We start from the raw sequence: 26321 nt of genomic DNA on the forward strand, positions 1-26321 counted from the left end.
CCACCTCACAAAGGAATTAGCACACAGATCGGCACTGCAACACTGTTTGAATCACGAAATTCTGGAAACTTCCTGTATGTCCTTCAACAGAGGACTGGTTAAATACATAACTGTACATCCACTCCGTGGACTATTGTGCAACTCTTAAAAGAAGGTATGCAAAGAGATCTTTACATGAGGGAGATTTACATATGTACACACTCTATTAAGTGGTAAAGGCTATTACAGAATTACATATATTCGATAATATAAGTGGGACTAGCTGGTCCTGCTTTGTAATTATTTTTGTGTGGTTAATTTTGTTGGACATTACAATAAAAAACTCAGATTTTTATAAGCAATTCTTCTAAAATCACTAACAAATATGACTTACATTTAATATCTCCATACATATGGCTGATTGTAAATCTATCTTTGCCTTCAGGTGCCCAAGCAATTCTTTCTGCCATGAGGTATAGAGCTCCATCCTGCTTCTTTTGACGCACCTTCTTTACTATCAGCAAAACTTCTTCAGATGAAGTTGCCATGATGGCTACAAGGTGCTGAGAGACAAAAAGATTTCACATCTCAGGGTCAGAATTATTGACTTCTCGAGTCCCTTCCAAATTTAAAACCTAAACTAATGAGGGGGAAAAAAGTCTCTTTCCTCATTCAAAGTTGAAGATAAAGTTGTATGGCATTTTTTTGAGTCAAATTTCATTTTTCTCATACTATAGGTATGAATTTACACAACAGTTTATAACATTTGGCAGTTTTTAAACCATTCCCATATGTGCTAATTGGAGTATTTCAACTTTTTTATTTTCCTGTTATATCCTTAAATCTTAAATGCATGATTTGACTACATATATGTGGTCTTTTATGTAATCTATATTTAGAATTGTATAACTTCAGAATTCAAAGGACCCTATAAATATCTAGTTCAAACTGTTTCAACTAGTTGAAGTAACTAAGGGCTGCAGGGTTTGTGTCTGTCCAAGAACCACTCCCAGAGCTGAAACTACACCCACATTCCCTAATCCCCGATCTAGGTTTCTTCCAGTGTGCTTGAAAACGAAACTCAATTTTTTAGAAAATTTCCTTTTACTGTTAAAAATGTTACAGATAACAGCATTGCATTTTGGACCATAATAGTCAAGTCAAAGATTATATTCCTGACTACAACCTTGTTGATTTTCTTGATTACTATATGCAAAGCATTAAAATAGCAGCTGGGTAGAGAAAACATGTAGAAGGGTTGTCAGATAAAAGAGAAGATGCTTAGGTAAATTTGAATTTCAGATAAACCAATTTTTAGTGTAATTATGTCCCAAATATTGCATATACTAAACCATTACGTTGTTTATCTAAAATTCAAAGTTAACTGGGTTTCCTGCGTTTCTACTTGCTACATTTGGCAACTCCTTGCAGATCCTTATCTCTGGCAAACAATGCATTTTCATAATAAAGGCATAAATAATAAGTGCAGTGATACAAGCAATCAGGTGAGAAGAGGATCTCAACAACCACAGTAGAGCACCTGGAAGACATGCCAACTGCATTTCCTAAGTTTTGATTAGTGGACAGATGGCTTAGTGTGATGGTTTTGAAGTTCAGTTGTCCTAAGTTAAATCCAAAATTCACTGCTCGCTAGCTGTGTAAACTTGGATAAGTTAATCTCTCCTTATTATGAAATGAGGCCACTAATACCTGCTTTACTAGGTTGAGGATCAGAAATAATGTATGCGCCAAGCACCAGGAAGACAGAAAGCACTCCCTAAATGGTAATACCTACTATTGAAACATCACAGAGTAAAGAAGGTATTTGTCAGACATATTCAAATGTTAATGTCATGCAGTAATAGCAATATTGAATAAGTAATTTTATTTCCATGATCTATTTACACTGCAGGAACACTGCTGAAAAGCACCCTACAAATTCACAGTATATTACAATATATTTAAAATATTCTTCTATAGAAGGTTCATAGAACACTGGCGTGCCAACATGTGACAAAACTCTCAAAGTATGTCACCAATTATGTGTTGGCAAGAATGCTTCCAAGTGTTGTCAATTTCACAATCACAAGTCACCATTTGAGGTTTAAATAAAAAATTTCTACAGTGGAAACTTCTTGCAACAATACTAATTACTTAACTGACATGTATTTTAATGGAGATGTTGTTTCACAGTAATGTATAATATCAACTCTTCCGCCAGAAACAAGTAATTTCAGTGAGTTTCACTGTGTAAAAATTCTTGTCTTTTGCTGTTTTCTACTTTATCTTCTGTTGGTTCTCCTAGTTCTGCTTTGTGCTTTTTATTGTATTGGACTAGACAAAAAGTTCATTTAGTTTTTTTCACTCGATGGCTCTAGTAATGCTTAGTTGTCTTTAACCTCATTAGAAACAATTTTGCATTGTGACAGCTGTCATATCAGCATGCATTTTAAAAAAATCAAAATTGGTGAATTTTTGCAGCCATTTTAATATTGAAGATGGATGAGGATACACATTTTAGGTATATTATGCTTTCTTACTTTAATTAAGGTAAAAATGCAATTGAAATGTAAAAAAAGATTTGTGCAGTGTATGGAGAAGATGCTGTGACTAATTAACAGTATCAAAAGTGGTTTGTGAAGTTTCTTGGTACTATTGACATTCTGGCCAAATAATTCTTTGATGGGGGGCTGTCTTATGCATTGGGAGATGTTTAGCAGCACCCCTGGCTTCCACCCACTAGCAACCAATAGCAAGAGATAGGTGACCTATTCAAAATCAATAAAATTACTGCAGAAAAGGAAAAATGTGTCTTTTATGGAAAAAACTAAACTGACTTTTCGGCCAACCCAAAACGTATGCTCATCTTTTTCATCTGATTCCACAGTCTTCCTGCCTTCTGGGAGAAGCCTAGCTTTCTTACTGTTCCATGGGACGTTATCATCATTGTCTTCATATATGTTAAGACCATTTTATGGCCATGTCCAGCTCCGGAGCGGGAGGTTTCTTCTCAGCAGTAATCTCCAGAGGTGCTGCATAGTTTGACTTCCATGTTTTGAATTTCTTTGGAGGCCCCTCAGGTGCCTTGACAACTGCCTCTCCCCATCTGTTGACTGGATTGTGGAGAAAGGCTGGGCGAGTCATGCTCCAGAATAGCTTGTGGGTCTCGGTCACCACTTCTCTGTCTTGTTCTCAGAGCCACAAGCCAACTTTGAAGGACCTGGGGCCCTGCAACTATTCTACTCTGGCTGGCTGTCATCCTCCTCCAGAGAGGAGCCCGAGCTGCTGTTCCTGCAGGGTTCTCCCCAGCTGCCATGACGGCTATGTGCCACAACCCCAAACTGAGAGAACTTAATACTTAAAAGACTTCAGATGCCATTTCCCCCATCTTTTAACAATCAAATGTCTTCCACTGCTCTCCATATATCTTGGCATTTGTATATATGGCTAATTTGTTACCTAGAAAACAGCCTGGACACCCCTGCCCACACTGTGACCCTTCTCCTAAATCCTGGGAATCTCCAATGCCCAACCCAAAGGCTAGAGGCTTGAGCACTAATTTCTGGAATATGATTATGAAAAGGACTTTGAGGTTGTCTGGGCTCGACAGGTAAGATGCCATGATTGATGGTGATGTCTACTATGGGCTGGGGTGGGCAAAGAGTTAGAAAAGATGCCACATATATGCCATTTCTGACGTTGTGACTAGTTTTCATTCTCAAAGGAACAATTTAAAATGTAATTTTAAAACAGTTCTTCAGAAGTAGTTTTAAAGTATAATTTTAGAGAAGTTAGCATATCTAGGTACATATAAGAATTAAATTTGCCCTGAACAAACAACTGAAGCTTTAGGGGAACATTTTAACCGGAGATGAAAACAAATGGGAACAATGACATATTGGATCTGCCATTAGCTAGTTTAAAAAAATGGTAACATATTTGGATGTAATGGGAAAGTAAGTATTAGGAGGACTGGCAGGAATTAAAATAATAGAAACCAGCAATTCTTGATAAAGATATCTGAAAAATAAAAACAAATTACTTCTTAAATCATCACCTCTTTGAAGTAATGAAAAATACCATTGGATTAAAAACCTAGTATTTTTTATTCACTCAAGTAGTGATTTAGAAATAAAAAAATACAAGTTAAAAAAAACAGAGTGAAATCTTAATTTCTCTGAAGTTGATCACCTCAATGAAAAGAACCGGTATAATTGACAAACCAACGAAACACATAGGTCTTAGAGGTTCCATTTGATACATTGTGTACAACCCATACATCATTACCCAAAACAAGACACACAGCATTTCCATCACTCCTGAATATTCCCTCATGTTCCTTTCCAGTCAATTTTCTTCCCTTCACCCTCCAGCAACTATTTTCTGATTTCTATTAGCACATATTAGTTATAAGTTTCTGTCTGTTCTGAGATTTCATATAAACATGCAATATGTGTTCTTTTGTATCTGGCTTTTCGTTTAATTTTTTTTAAAAAAAAATTCAGCATATATTACATGTATCAGTTTATTCTTTTTAATACATTAAGTCAGTTATGAATTGGGTCTTGCAGATTTTGGTAGAGAAAGGAAAATAGGCATTATAGGCAACAGGAGTGGTTTGGGGCAAAGGCTTGAGAAGCTCTAGGAATGGTTAGTTGCCTGCTCTGGATGTAGCATCAAGTTCATCACGGGAATCAGTGGATAGAAGTTGATGGTTAAGGTGTAGGCACGTAGTGAAGAATACACCACCCTATGTAGTAGAAAACAGAAAACCTCTACAGACTTTTCAGTGGGGATGTGATTTGTGTTTTATGAAATTAATCTCTGGGCAATATGAGAAATACGGAAGAGAGGGACCAGAAAAGGTCTGAACCAAGCTGGTCGCAGTGAGAATGGAGAGGAAGGGACAAGGAGTGCTGAGGAAGCAGGGTAATAGACACTAAATGCTGAAGGAGGTGTCACAGATGCCTGCTCATACCTCACTTCTGACATGAGTAAAGCGGTGCCATTTATGGAAATAAGGAAGAACAAGTTTGAAAGTGAAGACAAGGAATTCAGTTCTGGACACACGAGTGTGAGGTACAACTGAATCATGCAGGTGGAGATGGTCTATATCATGTGAGCATTTGTAAATGCTGGGATGGAGCCTGAAGAGTTCAGTAAAATGGGATTTTAAAAATTCCATAATCCCACAACCCTAAGTCAATTTTCTTAATTCTAAATTGTGCTTATCTTATCTATACCCACCTTACAAAGGTAATCTTTAAGTACACCCAGTTAATTACCTTATTTTTCACTTACCAATGAAAACACTTCCCCATGTTGTTTTACACTCTCCACAGTTTGGGTAACTATATACCATATGTAATAAAGGGTTAGAATTCTCAACATATAATACTGTCTTTGAACTGCCAGGGGTGTCCAACCTTTTGGTGTTTCTGGGCCACACCAGAAGAGTTGTCTTGGGCCACACGTAAATACATGCTGACACGTGATCACACACACATAAGATCTCATGTTTTAAGTAAATTTACGATTTTGCGTTGGGCCACATTCACAGCCATCCGGGGCTGCAGGTTGGACACTGCTGTTAAATTTAACTGATCTCTTTGATGTCATCCTAAGATGTTTTTCAGAGGGTATTTGTCCTTTAAAAAGTTTGGAGTTTGATTCCATACTCTTAAATTTTAAAAACTCTTATCTAAAATTTATTGGACTCTTAATAACATGTGCCAGGCATTGGGCTAAATTCGTTATAGGTGTTACCTCATTCAGTTCCTGGTTAAGAATCTTGAGGTAGGTTCTATCATTACTTCCATTCTGCGGATAAAGGAAATTGGGTCTGAGAAATCAAGGTACTTTTCTAAAAACATCAAGAAGTAGCAGAACTGGGTTTGAATCTGGGTCAGTCTGACCTTGGAATTCCACGATGCTATTCTGTGAATATATATGACTGGAGGGATAGATACCCTATTTAATAGTGGTTACGGCGACAGGATTACAGATGATTTGAATGTTCTTTCTTTTCTGGATTATGTACAATAAATACATGTTTTGTAATGAGAAAAGTAGTTACTAAAAATGTCTTTTTGAGAGTTTATTCCTTATCAAACCGTAAGTTTATAATACAGGTAAAATGGAAAAGTGTTAGGGGTGTTGGTATGGGTAAGGATTAAAACAATTTTCAAATGCTGTAATACATGTATATAACTTTTTATTTAGCTTTAAAAATTTAACTTATAAAGGAAACTTTATAACATCTATGGAACCATTAAATACTTTAATATCAATTTTCTAATATTTATTTTAACAAACACAATTATTAAAGTTTTAAAAAACCTGTACTACATAAAAGATGAGAGAAACTGCAAAGTGGAGAATCAATGAGACTACTAGAACAGACTTTATTAGCTACTTCGAATCAACTGGAAAAAACAGCCTCTTATGTGCAGGGTGGGCCAAAAGTAGGGCCACAGCTGTTCATCTGTAAACAGTACAATAATTAGTAAGTACTAATACAAGAATAAACTGTGTTTTGCATACTCACAATGTAAACCTACTTTTGCCCTACCCTGTATGAAGTATGTAAAACCATTCATGTGAAAATCCATTCAGGCATTACTTTAAAAATACATCTGAGATAAGTTATTGAACATTGGGTATGACTACTCAACCGTCTCACAGCTACTTGCCTGGCAAATTTCCCTGGTCATCTATAGCAACTCTGTTCACTGCACTAGGACCAGTTTTAGAAAGGTTAATAGAACCAGTAGGGGTATCCTACAATAACCTTGATTTCTAGATTTTTCTTGAAGGTGGTTCCTTGGGTAGCAAAACCTTCTTCCCAGTACACCTCTTAAGAGCTACCGAGTATTTCGCTCACAAAAAAATTTTGTGTAGTTAAGCAGATTGGCTTGCAGAAGATCAGGCTTTACTTAAAAGATTATTTATTTTATGAAATAATCTGCCACAAGACTTCTTTAAACAGCAGGATCCTCTGATGAAGACATTAATTCATTCACAGGTGAGCAGTTACTTGCCCGAAGCTAAATGTATATGCCTCGCTCTGAGCCTTGGCATTTTCCTACCTTCCCATTAACTAACTTTTACTAATTTTTTTCCTACTCTTAGCTTCAAAGTTATTAGGTAAGTTTCCTAGACTTCTCTTTATAGCACTTATCACAACTCTAATATTAAAGTTTTTAAAGTAATTCTTTTAATGTCAGATTCCCCTGACAGAATCTAAGCTTCATAAAGAAGGGCAGAGATTACATGTATTGTGTTCAGTGCAATACAGCAGCCAGAAACCTATTCTGGAGTATAGAAGAGTTCAAGAAATGTCTGTGACACCTATTTATTTGTTCTTAAAAGGATATAATATTGGTAAGACAAGAGACCTTTGCATATCCACCTGCAGCTAAAATCCAGGAATCACTAGAGTTTTCTACTCACAGATCTGAGTACCATTCCTCCTAAGTTCCAGTAACTGGCTTATAAGGAAACAGGGATAGGAAGAATTTGAAACTATTCAGCAGAAATCTTTATAAACTACCATATCTCTGCATTTCTATTACCTACATCCCCTTTTCCAATGTCCAATGTAAATGGGGCAGGAAAAAAAAAAGTAACAAGTGAAATATAAACACCTCATCACTGGCTAAAAGAAGAGCTTGCTGTATCTGCCAGCATACAAAATGGAGTTTTGGAATGCTGCTTTCCATTAGGTGACCTAAAATTTTTTTAAATAATTCAGCATTACAGGGAATAAGACCTTGGAAGTATGAAAAGAGTGACCAAACTGTACTACTGTTTTAAGGATAGTTACACAAGGAAAATATTGAGAGAATAACTAATGCAGCAATTTTAAGACAAAGAACTTTTTAAAAAATCTTACAAGTGTCAGGAAGGGGAAGGGGGAGGAAAATGCGATAGCGAAATGCACGATAGAGGGAAAACCATGCTCGCGTTAACCCACAAATACTGCATGCTCAAGAGTACAATGCCAAAATTGAGAGGACAATCGGGCGGCAATCGAAATGGGGAAATGAGGGTCTAGTGGACGCCTGACCCTGCCTAGAGAAGACAGGAAAAAGGAAAGGGGGAAGGGCACGAAGACACGGCCTGCAGCAGTATCCACGAGGCAGAGGGCGGTCTGCTGGTGGGGAACCCGCCCCGCCCCGCAGCACAGAAAAGCAGGGCTAAATGGTGGACAGACAGACCAGTAGGAAGTAGTTACAGGCCTCCAGCGCAGTACATACAGGAAGCAGGCATAACTGACTGAAGCTGATCATTTTATTCATTACTTTTAACTGATGCCTTCCTTTTGCACCCATCTTCCCAGCATTTTTAAAAAGCTGTCTTTGCATTTGCGTGAATTATTTTTTTTAATATTTGAACTGCCATATGCATTTAATACCACCTAGGAGAGAATATAACGTCAATCTGTTACAGTGCTAAATGTTGGCTCAGTGAGGGTAGCAGAACAGGTGTACTAGCCCCAAATTCTCCCTCTCCCCTTCCCAAATGAGGGATTTAGGTTTGCTAAAAGGTACAGAGTTCCCTCTACAGCCCAGTCCTTCTGTAGGCCACAGGCCTGATACTGGAGGTCCTCTTTTCTGCTGTGACATTTACATTTCATTTGCTCAGAGTTTTGACTTTGCTTTATATATTAGGATTCCGGGTAAGAATTCAGGGTGAGGAATTGTTTCACTCCTTTATGAAGTCAATACTTACTGCAAGGAATATTTCAAAGCACTTTGTTTTTGTATGTTTTAAAATTGGATCTTCTAATGGGCAAAAGGGTTTTTTTTTTTTTTTTTAATTTCTTCTCCAATTTTACAGATCCTAAAAACGGGCATTTAAGAGTCAACTGGATACACCTTCTCAGTCAATAATTACATATTTCCATGTGTTGGTGGTCTATTTTTAAGATGATCAAATTGGGCACAGTCCAAAACTGGGCAACGGAATGTGTAGATCAACACACGCATTAAGGTTTTAAGAGCGGTAGGACTGACAGGTGAAGCAAAAAGCGTGCAGACGCGGAGGTTAAAGCATTTTCTCTTACAGAAACCGAAAGACTCAACAGCACATTTTTTAAGGGGAAGGGTTCCTTTGCGAGGGAGAGGCCTCCACGTCCTTCACTCTCCAGAGCCAAGTCTAATCCTGGCTTTGGGTAAATCTCCTGGTCCCCGGTTTCGGCAGAGGAGTAGGCTTCCTACAGGCAAGCAGATTAAGAGTCGCCTCTTCTCCGTTTCAAAGTAACGGGCTCCCCAGAAGGCAGGCTTGGGAGTTGTGGGGAAGGAGGGCGACAGGGACACAAGTAAAAGGGGCAGTATCGGCGCCGTCCTGCGGCCCCCGGGCCTGTCAGCAATTCACCTACTAAGCCATCCCCATTCTTCGGTCTAAACTTACCAGGTGGGAGCTACGGCCCTGGCCGGGCAATAAGTAAGTGGGCTGGATCGGGTCGAGCTCCGCTGCGCTTCTTAGAGACGCTGCCGAGGAGAGGCTGAAATCCAGAAGCCTCCGGCGCCTCCGCCACCGCCTCTGTTACTGGGGGGTCTCGCCTCCATCGCTGGCTGCGAGAACTCTGAAGGCACGTGACCGGAAGTACCAAAGCAGGCCCGCGGGGCACGTGATCCCAGAGCACGGCCGCCATGACACCTTCCGCAAGCTCCCTCCCTTCCCCGCCAGTTCCCGCCTGTTTCAGTTCCTCTTGCCGGCTTCCAGCGGTGAAGTGTCCTGGAATCCTGGCTGGCTCACCCTTTTGCCCTAGGGCGCCTTGGCTCCTGATTGACGTTTTGTCTTCTACCTGCAGCGGCCCGAGAACTGCAGGCCGCAGAGAGCGTAATTGCGACGGCGGCCTGAGGGGGTGGGTCCACGCACAAGCAGGGGCGTGACCCGTCACGTGACGAGGAAGTACCGTTAATACAGTTGTCCCCGGCGCTCTGGGATGACGTAAGCCAGGGAGGGGAGGAGCGCGAGCAGAGAGCAGCTCGGGTGTGCTTCTGGGTGCTCGGTGAGTGTCTTGGCGCACTGCCAGGAGAGACAGTGTGAGCTTAGGGAAATTGGGGGTTACTGGCGAGGAGATGGTGGAGCGGGGCTGGGACCCAGCGCTGGAAATTGGTTACCGCTACTCCACTCCCGTAGAGTTGTTAATACAGCATTAAAGTTTAGCAGTTAAAGTTGTTAGTTCCGCTAGGCGGGGAGATAGTAAGCAGAGACTGTCTCCCGCTGAGTGTACAGTGCATATTGCATGCATGAATGAGTGTAGTGGCCATTTCTCCGAGTGGAGAGTTCTCTGATGATTATTTCTTGGGGTTAGAAAGATCTAATCTACTTTCCCTTCACATACGAACTTTCAGTTTTTACTTCCTTTTGCCTTGTTCTACCGTGCGAAAAGAGAATGCTGTGATTTGCATTTGGTGTGAGCAGCAAACACGGGTCCATTAGTAAAATGTGTACAGTACTAGGGCGATAAGAAAACCTTTCCTTGAACCTACTACTCGGTTGTTACCACCAAGTAATGCGGGGAAATGGAGAGATGATTAGATTTGGACTGTGGAGAAGTGGATTGTAGTCTCGCCTCTACCTTTTAAGACCTCTGACCTTGGGCAAGCCATCCCCTTTGTTTCATTGACTTCGGTGAGCATTTATGACCACCTTCTGTTTCTTTAATTTTTTTAAAGATTTTATTTACTTATTTTCAGAGAGAGTGGAAGGGAGGGAGAAGGAGAGGGAGAGAAATGTCAATGTGAGAGAGAAACATCAGCTGGCTGCCTGTTGCATTCTCCCAACCAGCGACCTGGCCTGCAACCAAGGCATGCGTCCTGACTGGGAGTCAAACCAGTGACCTTTGGGTTCACAGACCAGCACTCAATGCACTGAGCCACACCATCCAGGGCTACCTTCCGTTGCTTAATTTTTGCTAGGTTGGAGATGCGACAGACTTAACGGAAGAAATATTTAAACTTAGATTTGCAGGAAGGTAGGGTTTCGTTAGATGGAGGAAGATTCAAGAAGCATATATTAAAATCGTGGAGGCACAGGAAATTTATAGAGTGAAAGAAACGAAAGATAGCTCTGTACAGTTGAAGAGTAGGAGAGAGGATAAGGAGGAAGATGAAACTGGAGAAATAGGGATGAGACATAGATTATGTTAGAAGGGTAGCAGGTGAAGGTTTGTATAGAGGGTTTTTTTTTAGTACACATTGAAAAACTTGTGGAAATTTCAAACATAGATAAAAATAGGATAATTTAATGAACCCTCATGTACACACAACCCAACTTTAACAGTTATCAACATTTTGCTATTCTTGTTTGTACAGAGATTTAAAATTGCAGGTACTTTTTATATCCATCATCACATTTGATTAATAGCTTTCAAATTGAGTTTTAGGTACTGGCCATTTAATATGAAAGTTTCTTTGAGTTTTAGTTGACCACTTGCTCTGTTGAATCAAAGTGTGGTATGGCCATTTCAAAAACACATCTGATGCTATTTTAGGTAGTAATATAGAAATTTAGTGTCCAGATCAAGGAGGTTAGTGTTTCTACTCTATTCTGTGTTATCCAACTGCTTAATGACTTTATGTTCATTTCTAGGCAACACATTTTCAGTTGAAGTGCCTGTGTAGAAAGTTGACCGGAACTGGGAAATTTTCATGTCAGGAATGATTGAAAAACTAGCAGTGTTAAATTTTTAGAAGACCTGATAACACTTCAAATACTTCAGGGTTGTTTTGGAAAGAGTAAACTTATTCTCTTAAATTGTAGAATCCACAGTTAGAAATACTTAATAAAAGCTCAAAGTGATCAGGTTTCAACCCAATATTTTAAAAAGGACTTTATGGCCCTGGCCACATAGTTTAGTTGGTCAGAGTGTTGTCCCCATACCTCAAAGTTGCCTGTCTGGTCCCTGGTCAGGGCACATACAAGAAGCAGTCAATGAATGCATAAATAAGTGGACCAACAAATAGGTGTTTTTCTCTCTCTCCCCCTCTCTCCCCTCTTCTCTCTGTAAAATCAATTTAAAAAAATAAAATAAATTTTAAAAAAGAACCTTATACCTGAGATCTGTGGAGAAGTGGAATGGGCAGCTTCAGCAGAGGAAGTGCTTCCTTTTCACTGCTGAAAATGTTCAGAGATCCGAGGTAAAACTAATTTCTGAATTAGGTGGATGTATGATACATGCACTGAACTACCTTTGAGTTATCTTCCACCTTGAGAATTTTGGGAAGTGGGACTTTTATGGGGCCTGAAGGCTGGGCACATTGTATAAGGAGATGTGGAGGGAAAGGAGTCATTTCAGGGAGAGAGTGAGCACACAAAAAAAGTGCTAATTTGGAGTTGGCTTAACAGTGTCACCCAGTAACATCTCTTGAGAACTGACATTGCTTATGCTGTTTCCTTTCCATTCTTACAGGCATTAAATCTTAAGAACAAATTGGGTTTTTTACCCCATTAAATCATAACTTCCAGGACATTTTCACTGAGATTAAGGGCAAATGACTTCAGAGTTCACCTTCAGAGTTTAAGATCACAAGTGGAAGAGAGAGACGCTGTGGTCTTGATGTCATTCATTTCTTTCTTTAGGATCTTATGCTATGGTTTTATCTTTTTCTTGTATCTTCAGTTCCTTTCATTTTAGAGACTCTCACTGGTACCTACAAATCTGTTTTGAGTGTTGTCTGGTCAAAAAGTCAGAGAGTTTTTTCCTTTCCACCAGATTTCTTTAGTAATATAAAAGGCCTTATCTTTACCTCCTCACCACCCACTCTTGTTCTCATGTATCTGCCCACAGGACTTCGCAGAAATTATGTGGTCACCCAGAACTAAATCCTTCAATGCCTTTCTGTTGCCTACCAAATAAACATGGGTTCAGGTTCCTTGGTGTGAGATGCGTTGTGTTACAACTTGTGCTCGAATTACTGTTGTAGCTTTATTTTTCATTATTCCAGTGTTAGAATTGTGTGTTTTAACCAAAGACCAAACTTGTATTCTCCAAATATATCCTCTGTATGTTTGCTTCTTGCTGCCCAACCTGCTGCCCTCACCCTGCTGATAAAAGCCTGCTTAGCTCCAGTGCTGCTTCCCTTAAGGAGTTTTCCACGGTTGCTTTGAACTCAGTGTGACCTCTTTGTCCTTCTAAGTTCCACAATAGCACCTTGCCTACGTTTTCCTTGCAGGTATGTGTGTGTGATTTCTTCTTTTTTCCCCTATTTGAATTTATAGTGATTGATTTCTGACAGTACTTTGTCTTGTTTGCATTGTGCCTCATATTTTACTAGGTATTCAATAAAATGAACGAGTGGAAAAAAATTAGATTTTTCTTAGGTCAGGAATTCTCAAATATTTTAAATCCAGGCATACCTCATTTTGTTGCACATTGCTTTCTTGTGCTTCTCAGATGTTGTGTTTTTTCTTTAACAAATTGTAGGCAAGACCTTCCACCAGCAAAAAGATTATGACTCGTTTTATCACTGCATTCACTTTATTGTGAACCAAACTTGCAGTGTCTCTGAAGTATGCTTGTATAGGACTCCTAAAGATTTTTCTTTTTTCAAAAGAAAAACAATTATTGCAGAGGTCGAGTTGTAGTAAGAGCAGTATTACTAGCAGACACTAGGTACTTACTACTAGAAAATAAGACTGTATTATGTGTATGCCATACAAATATCGGGTTGGCCAAAAAGTCTGTATGGCTTATTCCATAAAATAGAAGACATATTTTTCATTTTCACCAATAACTTTACTGATTTGGATATTTTGAGTATGTTGGCTATCTCCCACGTGGTATAATGTTGATTGTTCTCAATGAATGACTCGATTTGATCGCTATCAACTTCAACTGGTCTACCTGACCATGGAGCTTCCTCCAGCAAGAAATCTCCAGCACGGCAGGAAACTTCGCAAACCCCTTTTGACACTTTCCACCAGTCACAGCACCTTCTCAATACCCTGCACAAATCTTCTTTTAATTTCAGTTGCATTTTTACCTTTCTTGAAATAATAAGTCATAATATGCTGAAAATGTCGTTTATTTTCTTCCATCTTCAATATTAAAATGGCTACACAAAAATGCACCAATTTTGGTGCGTTTTTAAAAAATGTATGCGGGTATGACAGCTGTCACAATACAATCTAACAAAATTGTTGTGAATGAAGTTAAAGACAACTAAGCGCTACTAGAGCCGTCTTATGGAAAAAGCCAAATGAACTTTTTGGCCAACCCAATATCTTAAGCTTGTGCCACTAGAAGTTATGCTCCGTGAACGTTAAGACTTTATTTTGTCCTCTGTTCTTAATTGTTCTTAATGCCTGGCACATAGTTGGTGCTAGGTATACATTTGTTGAGGAAGTGAATGAGTGATTTCATGTGTTTCTGAAAAAAACAAAATACAAAGTATAAATAATTAGGAAACAAGTATAAGCAATTATTTTAAATTTTTGTAGTATTTTAATTTGGCAGGTAACAAAGGATTGAGGAAAGTTAAAATTAATGGATAGAATTTTCTTAAGTTTTTTTAAATGTCCTTTTTTGGAAATAGGTACAATTTGACAAAAATATTCACTTGAGAGCTGTTGAACAGTGAAGAACTCTCGTGTTAGTTTACAAAGTCCTCATTGGGTATTTGGCACTCGCTACCCTCCTATCAGGTCTCTTATTGAAGCTCTTATTCCTTTTCAAGTTCTAATTGCCTGTACTTTACTTCTCACTTACTTAGTAGGTGCATTTATTCATTCCACAGATACTCACTGAGCCCCTGATAGGCAGGAGAAAGATCCAGAGGTCTATTCATTTTATGCACTATTACATTGTTGGCTGACAACCATTGAATTTGCTGACAAGGGTTTATAGTTAGGGGTCTTTACAGAAAATTGGCCTTTAATGAGAGACACTTAATGACAGAAGATTTACAACTTAAATAAATGAAACTGGGGATGCTATTTTACCATAGAGGAGCTCGACCAATTTTCCTGTTGAGTATCTTGCAGTGCCTATTCTGCTCACACTGTTGGATACCGTAAGTAGACGGGATAGGATTATGGAGAGTCTGGTCTGATTCTCTGGGAAGTTCAGAGTCAGGGAACGATGCAGTACGAGCTGATGTTTGCATGTTACCTATGAGTGTTTTCTTCTACCTACATTCTGAGCCCCTCCAGAGGAGGGATCCCTGTCCCTCTCTCCCGATCCTCTGTGTTCTCCACGTACTCATTAGTGCATGTCGAATGACTGGTGAGCTTCTTAAATTATATTTTTGCAGGTTTAATGCAGGAATACTGTGCCTATCACTCAACACAGTTTCAACTTTCCAGCTAAATGACTTCTGTGCCAGTGATACCGGAGCCCTACACCCATGTTCTTGCAGAGTTTGAATCTCTGGATCCATTACTTTCAGCCCTGAGGCTGGACTCTAGTCGTCTAAAGGTGAACTTCTTGATCCTTCTATCAGTTTCGTATTCATAATTCACATTCATATTCATGCATGTGTGCTCTCTATGACATGTTCCCCCAGCCCTTTAGTTCTTCATGTTTTGTGGAACCTTGGCTATTACCTGTGCTAGTAATGCCTTAGAGAGAAGTACCATGTTCATAGCTCTTTCTTGATTTATTTTTTGAGCTATTTGAATTCTCTTTTCCTTGAAAACCATGAAATTGATTGCTGATTTTTTCCCCTCTCAGTAATTTTTCTGTCTTCTCTCAGAAAGTAATATATTTGAAGATAAAATAGTATAAATGAGTTTTGAGCAGCATTGCATTTGGAGCAGCATGAACCTCTGCTGTTAAACTAACTTCATTCCAAAACAAGGAGTTTGCTGTACAATCTGCTTTAGGGAACAGAGCGAAAGTTACTAGTTCTCTGACAAGTTATCTCTATGTGCTTCCTGAGTTCTTTTGATAAACTCAGGGATGACATGGTGAAGAACAAGTCTCATTACCATTTTCAAAATAATTTTATTTTTATGCTTTTGTTCTCACCCAAAGTACCATTGTAGCCTCTGAGCAAAGGGAGAATAGGAATAATGGGCAACGTAATATGAGCAACAATTATGAGGGTTGATGTCAGGTATTTTTTTAGCTGCAGGTTATTCATTACCTTGCCAATAATGGCTTAAGTATTAAAGGTGTTATTAACCTTGTCGGAGGTTAGTGTTTCTGGGTTTAGTGTGTGGCCCACTGATATCCCTGAGGACGTAGGCCCTCCATCTTCCTGTTCTGCCACCATCCATAAGTTGGTTTTTAGTCAAAGATGTAAGATAAGTGTCCTGGCTCCAATCTTGGTGTGTCCATTAGTATCACAAGCAAGAAAAAGGGGTCAAAGGTAAGGGCTTTCTTTTTTTCAGACTCTGCCTTTTATCTGGCAAGGTGGAGCTATCCAAGAAGCCCTGTCATCTTAGTTTTATTAGCTGGATTTGAGCCACGTGGCTCCCTATAACTTCAAGAGAAGCTGGGTAAGTGAATATTTAGGTTTTCTAGCTTCTGTGGTGGAATGCAGGGAGACTGAACAGGGTTGGGAATGTCTGTCAGCCAACCAACAGTCTTTACCACGGGGCCACAGTGTGGCCACTGCTTTCTCTGGAGGCTAAGGAGGGGAATCATCAGGTCGAGGGTGTAGTGAGACATAGCGCAGTGACCTTCATCCGTGTGCTCTGCAGTCTCACTCGCTCCAAAAGCTTTGGGTGTTTTGTGCTAATCATACAAAGGAGAAATTAAGTGAGCAAATGATTAAAGTGGTTGTTTTATCCCGTGGAGACTTACTTAATCCACCATCATCATGGTCAGCATTGGAGTGGCCAAGCTGAATTACACAGAAGATGAATGGTTGAGTAAGTGGCTTTGGCCAAGGGAAGATTACTCACTTATATAATCGAGCCTATTGATCCCTTTGGATATTCAGTTACCAATTCAAAGCCAGAATGTTCTTTCTTCTGTGTTTTTCAGTATACGAGAATGAGATCCTGAGTGACATTGTGTGGTGTCCAACTGGGCAGGGGTGGGGAGGGGAGGGACCTGGAACACAGATCCTCAGTGTTTTTTCCCAGTAGATAATTTATTCGATTAAATGACTGATGATCTCACTCTTGTCTTGTCTCCATGTCTGTAGTGCACGAGCATAGCTGTGTCTCGGAAATGGCTGGCTTTGGGCAGTTCAGGCGGAGGTCTCAACCTCATTCAGAAAGAAGGCTGGAAGCACAGGCTTTTTCTTTCACATAGGGTAAGCTTAAGGGTAGCCCTGTCGTATACCACTTGGAGTATCTCATAAATGCCAGTTTCTCCATTTGAAGTAGTCATGTGGAATAAAAGAAAAATGTAAAACTTGACATTTAAAAGGAAAAGTATACCATTTTTGAGAAACTGCCTAAAATTTTTCTTTTTTGCTCTAGGAAGGTGCAATTTCTCAGGTTGCCTGTTGTTCGCATGATGATGATTATGTTGCTGTAGCTACCAGGTAAGAAATTGTTTTAAAACTATCTGATCCTGTCCAGGTGCATTTTAAGTTAACAGATGTAGCTGTGTGTCTGTTAGGGTGACCGACCATCCCAACTTGCCTAAGACTGTTAGCACGGAAAGTGCTGTGGGCCAGGAAACTGCTCAGTGCCCAGCAAACCCGGATGCACAGTTGGTCACCCTAGTGTTTGTGGAAAATGCTAATATGTGGCCACAACGTTTCACTGGGCTTACAAGAGAAAGGTAACAGATAATGTAGAGCATATAAATCCTGTTATGCTGGATTAGGGGACTAATTTAAGGAAATTAATACCTTGACTATGTACTTCCTGTGTTTAAAGAACAAGTTTACATATATATTTAATATAATTGATGCTGTGATGCAATTAAAGTATACCCTTTTCACCATTGCCAAAAATTTGCTTCTGTAACAACTCAATTCTTGCAGTCAAGGTCTTGTAGTTGTCTGGGAATTAAATCAAGAGCGTCGTGGGAAACCAGAGCGAATTTATGTGTCTTCAGAACACAAGGGCCGAAGAGTCACAGCTCTCTGTTGGGATACAGCAGTTCTTAGAGTTTTTGTAGGTGATCATATGGGGAAGGTTTCAGCTATCAAACTCAACACTTCTAAACAAGCAAAGGTGAGAACCAGTCCAGTTCTTTTTGTATGTGGGCAAGATAAAAAGTGTTGTCTCACAGAATTTCAAATAAAGGGCACAATTTTCATCTACTGAATTTCTTGGGAAACTGATCTGGAGTCCAGAATATGAATTTTGAGCAGACTTGTTGGATGCTGTTGCAGAATGGCTTCTGTGAACTAACTTCAGGAATTTACCCTCTGTCTGTTATAGTACTCCACAATTCACCTGTGTGGCTAACCTAAATATAGCATTCTTTAATACTAGTCTATTAAGAAAGATACCTATTTATTAGTTGTGTAAATAAAATGCCAAACAGAAGTGGCACCCGTTGCCCAGGCTCCTTTGTAAGGGTAGGAGAAATTCATGGGTCAAGGTATATTTTCTCTGAGAATGGTGTAACTTACTGTGAATGGAATCTTAAAGGCACCCCCTGGATGATGCTCCACTGTGCAGGATCCCAGGCTTCCCATCAGTAGTTATTGTTGGAACAGAAGGGTTGAGTCTCAGGTTACTCTACCTGAGAATGCTCCAGTCTGTCATTAGGCCAGCTTCGCACTGCCGCTCTCCTCCAAAGGTTATTGTTATGTTGGAAGGGGGGAACTTGTCCTTCATTGGCTTATTCCGTGTAGGATCCTGGCAGAAAAGAGAATCTCTTACTAGCATTGGTAAATTACTTTATTTTAATTAATAAATCTTCTTGTTTGGTCATGATGACGCATCAAAGTTATCACTTGATTCCTTATAGTTTTGATCCAGAATACAATTAGCCCCGATTTGTCTTTCTTCCAAAGGGAGAAATACTTTGCACAGGTGAAAAATTCCCTTACATATTTGAAAACCTGGTTCATCATTTTTATTCCAACCTCTAGAATTAGATCATCACAAACAGAGCCTTAAGAATTCACTTCTGGGAGGTGGGAGGGGATAATGGGGGGGAAGGGTCCTTAAGGAGCATGTATAAAGGACACATGGGCAAAGCCAGAGGGGGGTAGGATCGAGGGTGGGAGGTGGGGATGGTTGGGGTGGGGGTGGGGTGGGGGGAGAATGGAGACAACAGTACATGAACAATAAAAAAAAACCATAATAAATAATAATACAAGAATAAAAAAAAGACTTCTGCAATTGTGTACCAGGTTATTTCACATAACTTTGATATCCCAATAGACAAATTCAGTTTTGGCCCATTAAAAGTTTTTATTTTGCTATCCCAGGGTATTTTCATATAAAAGGTAAAGAGAAGGAGATTATGTGTATATGGGCTGATGAATAAACTTTGTTTCCTTCTCATGCCCCCTTTAGGCAGCTGCTACCTTTGTGATGTTTCCTGTTCAGACAATAACAACAGTGGACTCCTGTGTTGTCCAGTTAGATTATTTGGATGGAAGACTACTTATATCTTCGCTCACTCGGTCCTTCTTGTGTGACACTGAGAGGTATATCAACCAACCGTGGGTTCTAGGATGTACGGAATTTTAGAACTGGAAGGGACTTAGAATTCATGTAGCCCAAACTCCTCAATTTAATTATGCACATATTAATAGGGAGCCAGCTGTGCACAGGCCAATGCTAGAGAGTAGAGAAGAGGTAGGGATACTGAGATACTCCAGTGGGTGACTAATACCAATTCTGTAAGCTCTACGTGAAACGTGGTCTGAGCGCCGTGAAGGAAGGCCAAACAAAGGCCTGTTTTGATGTGGGAAATCAGAAAGTCGTCCTTAATTGGATTTGTTCTTGCTTAAATTTCTTGTGTATTTATTTATTTTTAAAGATTTTATTTATGTTTTGAGAGAGAGGGGAAAGGAGGGAGAAAGAGATGGAGAGAAACGTGTGAGAGATACATCAATCAGTTGCTTCCTGTACACCACCAACTGGGTACCTGGCCTGCAACCCAGGCATGTGCCCTGACCAGGAATCAAACTGGCAACCCTTCGGTCTGCAGGCCAGTGCTCAATCCACAGAGCCACACCAGCCAGGGCTAAATTTGTTGTGTATTTAATGAAATTTTACTAAAGGGAAAATTAGGTGAAGAATAATAAAGAAGTTGTGAAGCTGACAAATATTCTACCAAAATTTCAAGGGCAGAGCCAAAGGTCCAATGAATGGCAAAGGAGTGTGTTAGAGGTAGCTGTGAAATACCAGAACAGAACGGAAACATCTTAAATGAATATTATGTATCACTGTGCTGATGTTTCTCCGCTATTCTCACTGCAGGGAAATTTTCACTGGCTTCCTCCTACCCCCATATTCCTCAGAACCTTCCCTCTTTTAAAACCATTTTTGGGAGAATTTTGAACATACATAAAAGAAAAGAGAAATGTTTAATGAACCCCTGTGAATCCATTAGCCGGCTGCAGTAATTTTGGTGAGGATTTCTAGTAGATGAAGTTTGGAGGAAGAGGTGCGGGGGTGATATTCTAGCAGGAAGGAACAGCCCTGTGGGGGAAAGTGAGAAAGACATCGGCATATTCTACAACCTGCCAACCTGGCTTGAGTAGGGGAGTTGTGGGAGGTCAAGTTGTTAAAAGTCGCACCACACTGAGTGTGCCAGCCTTAAATGTCCCACTAATGAAGTTGATGGGCTCTCAGATCATTTTGAGGAAGTGTACATATAGAAAATCAGGGTTTGGAAATTGATTCCCTTAGAACTGTCCAGGCTTGGAAGGTTTATTTCCACAGGTTCATGTATTTCAGGAGGTTGCTAGTCGGGAAAGCACGAGACTATTCCAAAAGGTTTGAAGAAATGTGTGCTGACTGTCAGGGATGGTAGAGGAAAGGATGAGGAGGGATATACTGTTTTTGTTTTCCCTCTGGATAAGAAAGGCACATGGGAAGGGGGCCAGTTACAGCAGGTGGCAGGTGTCGGGTATCAGAGAACCTAGCTGGACAGCAGAGAGGCAAGGCTTTGAGATACAAGTGGTCAGTTTACATGCAATTATTGGAAGGGTGATGCACTTTCTTCTGAGTTATTTCAGATTGTAGTTCAGTGATGAAGTTAGACTTCCAGAACTGGAGATCATCTGGTGTCACCCTTTCGTGTTTGTGGATCCGAAAGCCTTGGCCTGGCTGGGAAGAGGCTAGAACCTTTCTGTACTGATTCTGTGCCCTACCTGTTACCTCATGTACCTCTGATGCATCCTTTGATGTTCAACCTTTGGCCATTAACTCCACCCTTGAGATTTTGGTAAAATATTTGTTGGTTTCCCAAAGTTCTTAACTATTTCTCATCTGTAGGTTTTTAAGTTTATCAAATGGCTCAATTCAGAAATTTGGCTGAAATTCTAGTAAGTGGTCAGAACACTGAACTGAAAACACCCTATTAGGGTTGTTTTAGGGATTTGATGAAATGATGTATCTGAAAGGCTTTTAAAAATTCAGAGCCAAATAAGTGGAGCTTTCTTTTTTCCCTCTGCAGTAGAGTTGCGAATCATTATTTTTCCATTTCACAGGAGTGTGGCTAGAGTTGGTTATGAGAATAACAAAGACCTGTTCTCTAAAATAACATACTTTATAAATGTCCACTTTCCGTAAGCTAGTATTCATTTTGGGGGGGCATGGCTAGTACCATAATTTTAAAAATTCATTCATGTTTAAAATTTTTAATTTATGTCAGTCTATATTCCCTCCCAACAAACTTTTTTTTTTTTTTTAAACGGAGGCTCCTAATAACTAACAGAAGTGATAGATTCGAATTTGCTTCTCCTGCCAGTCACTGTCTCCTTTCTGTCAGAATTGTTAATGTGTATGGTGGGTCCCAGGAGGGAGCAGAGTGGACAGAAACAAAGAGCTGTGGTAGCGGGGAGAGAACACTGGGGGACGGAGCCTGACAGCGTGACTTGAGTTCTGGTTCTGCCACTTTTTAAACCTTGCCAGATAATCAGCGTCCCTTCCAGAGTGTAGAGATGGCTTTCAGGATTAACTAAGATAATGCATATGAAATACTTAAACCGGGTAAAACGAGATTAATGAGTAAACAAATGAGTTGACTGTATTTGTTCACCTAGCAAACATTTATTCTATTCTGGATCCTTATCACTGTATTAAGCATCACAGAGAATATAAAATAAGCAAGGGATATATTTTATTTCCCAAATAAGGAACATAAATAATAAAACCATGACTATCTATATTGCACATTTCAAAGCACTTTCACATTCACATTCTGAGAGTAAAGCTGATGTTATATTTTATTCATGAAGGGAATGAATGGCACAGGGTTATTTATTGAATTATCCAAGGTCCCATAGTAAATTCACTAGAGAGTATATTAGATCGTTCTCCAATAAAAGGGTTTGAGAGTAATCATCCAATGACAAAGCCAACCACTCTGCAGCTAAAAAAAAAGGCTTGAGTGTACAGAGCACTACAGTGTACTGAGTACTTTCTGTGGGCCAGGTGCTGCGCTGTATGCTGAGAATTCAAGTAAACAGGAGTAATAAATGGGCTTTGTCTTGGAGAAAGTCATAATCTGGTCGAATAGACACGATTGCCATGTATAACGTGGAAGGTGCTATGAAAACAGCATGGGAAGCATGCAATTCAGCTTGTGGGAGGCGTGGAAGTCTCAGAGGAAGAGTGATGGGGCTCAGTCATGAAGGGAAAGGAAGGGAGTGTTCAGGAAGAGACATCCTCCTCCTCATCACCCTCCATGTTCCTAGGCAGTGTGCTAAGCTCATATCTAGCTCACGCAATCATAAAGGAACAGAGTGTGCCAAGGTACAGTTTCAGAAGGACTCAGCATTTTGAGGAAAGAGTGAGGAGTTTAGTGGGTGTGTGTGGCAGGGGAGTGGCTTGGAGACAGAGCTGGAGCTGGAGATTAATTGTTCCACTGAGTGGACAAAGAAGGTGATTGGGGAAGCAATCAGTAGGATTTATAGACGTATGAGGTGATTTTAGGTATTCATATTTTAGATCTGAAAGGGACATTCACATTAATTCTGTGGATAATGAATTAATGTGAAATGGTTTGCTTCCTGTCACAGACGTAGTTCTGGGCGAATCAGAGCTAGAACCCTGTTTGACCTTTCCCTTCTGTTGTTCAGTGCAGTAGTACGTTGTTAATATGACTAGAGAGAGGACTTTGTGGGTGGGGTTACCATGGCCATGCTGGTTTGTAGTGCCATTGTTTTTGACCTTTTCTGTAGGTAAACATGCTTTCTCTTCCTTTTTGGGTACTAGAGAAAAATTTTGGAAAATCGGAAACAAGGAGAGAGATGGAGAATATGGAGCTTGTTTCTTCCCTGGAAGATGTTCTGTGGGCCAGCAACCCCTCATATATTGTGCCCGCCCCGGCTCCCGGTTGTGGGAAGTGAACTTCGATGGGGAAGTTATAAGTACACATCAGTTTAAGAAGCTCCTCTCATCGCCACCTCTGCCTGTGATCACTCTACGGTAAGATGGGGTTTGTATGGCTGGTAGGGAGTGTTTGAGGAACCACACTCAATGGAGGGGTTGTGTTGAAGTCTCATATTCTATATGCATTTGAAGATTTTATTAAGCCTTTTAAGAATGAAGTAAGATTTTTATTAAAAGATTCAGAGAATCCAAAAACTGTTCCATCAATTATCTTCATATGATTTAAAGGAAATCGAGTAAGGGCGGATGCAGTTAGGCGTTTGGGGTTTTTTGAGGCAAAGATTTTCCTGTGTAGGGAGAAGCATACGCTTACGTTGTGATGAAATCGTTAACAGATGTACTTACCTGCAGATCAGAACCTCAGTACGGTCAGACGGCTGGATCCTCCCAGTCTCTGTCTTTCCCCAAACTTCTGCATCTGAGGTAAGTTTCTCCCTTTGACCCTTGCATGCGCGCGCACACACCCCCCCACACCCCTTTTTCTCTTTGTTTCTTGTTCAGGGGCAGTTATCTTTTCAAGATTGTTTTTGTATTAAATTATTTTTAGAAAATTAGGAAAAGATCGTGTTATGTGAAACGTTCTGTATATAAGAGGAATGAAAAGGTCATAGAAATGTGCTTTGTCTCCCGTTTTGAACTGACCTAAACTAATGGGACACTTTGTAATCGCCAGGGAACCTCGGCAGAGTTGAGAGGTGCGGGCACTCGTTCGTGCGTGGCCACCCCTACCTGGTGGAATGTTACAGCGAAAGCAGGTCTCAGTCTGCCCTACGAGTGTATGTTTCTGAGCAGGCAGGGGCAAAAGTGGTTACAGAACTTGCCCTTGTAAGCATGGTGAAATTTCGGCCTCTGTCTTTAGGTGCTCTGACAAGTGCCTTGCATGAGAGATCTGCCCAAGGTAGATTCAGCCAGCCATTTTTTAATGTCGGGGTTCAGTCAGCCCTTCCGGTTGGATTCGATGCAAAAGTCCACTATGAAGTGTCAACACGGAGTGCCGGCGAAGGCTGCTGGTCTTGCCAGTTCTTACACCTTGTTCTGCAAGCATCGGGGTGTCAGTATGGTTTCCAGCCAATCTGTATGTCTGGAGCTCTACTTAATTTCAACAATGGAAAATTATTTCTAATATCCCTTAGGCTAAGTCATAAGGTCTCTAACGCAGATTCAGAAAAGATTGGGGTTTTTCAAAGGCTAACTAGCTGCTCTTAGAATGTCATTTTTTTTAAACACCTGAAATGTTACCTCATTGCCCCTAGCTAGTGTATATATATATGTCTTACCATCTAAACTGAAGTATTTAAAAGTAAATTGTAAACAGTATAACACTTTAATAAATCTGTAACGCACCCTGAAAGTTACTGGAGAAAGATAGCTATGTTTTCCCCATAATTAGATAAAGCATACTAAACACTTTCTTTATGGCAGTTCCTACAGTTTAAAATTCATATTCATGCAGTATTTATGCCTACTTACGCCTAGACTGTAAATTCCGCAAGGGCGCCATGTCTGTTTTATTCACTATTTTATTCTCAGTGCTTGGTATGGTGCCTGGCATATGTAGACACTTAGTGAGTATTTGTGACTGTAGTGTGGTATGTGGGGTATGGGGAGATCCCTTACCCAAAAGTGTGTTTTCTCATGGTGAGGCCACAGTCTGCTTGCTTCTCCTGGTAGAGTTATTATTCCTTTGAGTCAAAGCTATTTAAAGCTCCCATTACAGTTTCTGCCATAGCAAAAAAGCCCTTCATGATCTGGCTCTGCTTGCTTCTCAGCATAAGCAATAATTAACGCCACTTTGAAGCCTTTGCCGACTCCTGACGCGGCTGAGACTAGGCCGTCATTGCTGTGCACTGTTGTCACACCGTGTTCATTCCTTCATCACCACCCCTGTTCACCATACCACCGACACCCATCCCAGCGCCAGCTCGTCAGGTCCTTTACTGTGGGTACACTGCTAGGCGCACGTAAGGCTGTCAAATAAGAGCTAAATTAAAGAATTCAACAGCCCTGGCTGCTGTGGCTCCGTGGATTGAGCGCCAGCCTGCGAACTGAAAGGTCACAAGTTTGATTCCCAGTCAGGGCACATGCCTGGGTTGCAGGCCAGGTCCCCAGGGAGAGGTGTGTGAGAAAGGACACATTGTGACGTTTCTCTCCCTCTCTTTCTCCCTCCCTTCTCACTGAAAATAAATATAATATTAAAAAGAAAAATTAAAAAAAAAAAAAGAATTCAGCCCTGGCTGGAGTGGTTCAGTGGATTGAGCACTGGTCTGTAAACCAAAGGGTCGCTGGTTCGATTCCCTGTCAGCACATGCTTGGGTTGTGGGCCAGGCCCCCGGTGGGAGGCGTGTAAGAGGCAACCACACATTGATGTTTCTCTCCCTCTGTTTCTCTCTGCCTTCCCTTCTGTCTAAAACTAAATAAATAAAATCTTAAAAAAAAATCCAACAGAGATTGTTTGGAGAAACCATGAGTAGGAGGGCTTTTGTGTCTGTTTATTGTTTCATACTTGTACACTTGTGTCTCCTGGTAACCTTTACTGTTACACCCACAGATCCCACCAGAAAGCAGACTTACATACTTTGTTTCTTTTTGGGTACACTGATACCACTTTCCCTTCTTAAACAATGTGTTAGGCTTCTGTCCCAGTCTGTTGTTATCAGTGAAGGGGGAAGGGGATGAGGGATATAGAAGTTACAAAGTATCAGCTCTTATCTATTCTGCACCCCCTTCCCCCCATCTAATCTAGATTGCTATTCCTAAGGAATCTTTCCAAGCTGAATATCAAGTTCAGTATCAAAATCATGATCCTGTATCTCTTTACTCAGGGATCCTCTGGCCTCTCGTTTTTTCTCCTTTGGCTCCTGAAGATAGCCTTCCAATTTTACTCCTTGGAGTAGGAT

The 26321-nt window shown here is 40.3% G+C and overlaps 2 protein-coding genes across 4 annotated transcripts in view; one reads left to right on the forward strand and one right to left on the reverse strand.

Moving 5' to 3' along the window:
• GTF2H1 (general transcription factor IIH subunit 1) overlaps positions 1-9843 on the reverse strand; it is a 35091-nt gene extending 25248 nt beyond the window's left edge. Inside the window, exons 1-3 of one of the 2 annotated variants that reach the window (XM_045194012.2) lie at positions 9394-9843; positions 5746-5799; positions 374-542 (exon numbers count right to left, since the gene is read on the reverse strand). In XM_045194012.2, coding sequence (XP_045049947.1) covers positions 374-527 — 154 coding nt within the window. In that variant the 5' untranslated portion in view covers positions 528-542; positions 5746-5799; positions 9394-9843. The remainder of the gene's footprint in view (positions 1-373; positions 543-5745; positions 5800-9393) is intronic. The other variant, XM_024558800.3, reaches the window with a different exon arrangement.
• Positions 9844-9859: 16 nt separating this feature from the next.
• The window catches only part of HPS5 (HPS5 biogenesis of lysosomal organelles complex 2 subunit 2), a 37736-nt gene continuing 21274 nt past the window's right edge, over positions 9860-26321 (forward strand). The window contains exons 1-8 of one of the 2 annotated variants that reach the window (XM_045194010.2): positions 9860-9997; positions 15246-15409; positions 17088-17198; positions 17368-17432; positions 17880-18072; positions 19372-19505; positions 23248-23460; positions 23776-23847. In XM_045194010.2, coding sequence (XP_045049945.2) covers positions 15302-15409; positions 17088-17198; positions 17368-17432; positions 17880-18072; positions 19372-19505; positions 23248-23460; positions 23776-23847 — 896 coding nt within the window. In that variant the 5' untranslated portion in view covers positions 9860-9997; positions 15246-15301. The remainder of the gene's footprint in view (positions 9998-15245; positions 15410-17087; positions 17199-17367; positions 17433-17879; positions 18073-19371; positions 19506-23247; positions 23461-23775; positions 23848-26321) is intronic. The other variant, XM_053924073.1, reaches the window with a different exon arrangement.

This window comes from Desmodus rotundus, chromosome 5 (genome assembly GCF_022682495.2).
Source record: "Desmodus rotundus isolate HL8 chromosome 5, HLdesRot8A.1, whole genome shotgun sequence".
NCBI lineage: Eukaryota > Metazoa > Chordata > Mammalia > Chiroptera > Phyllostomidae > Desmodus > Desmodus rotundus.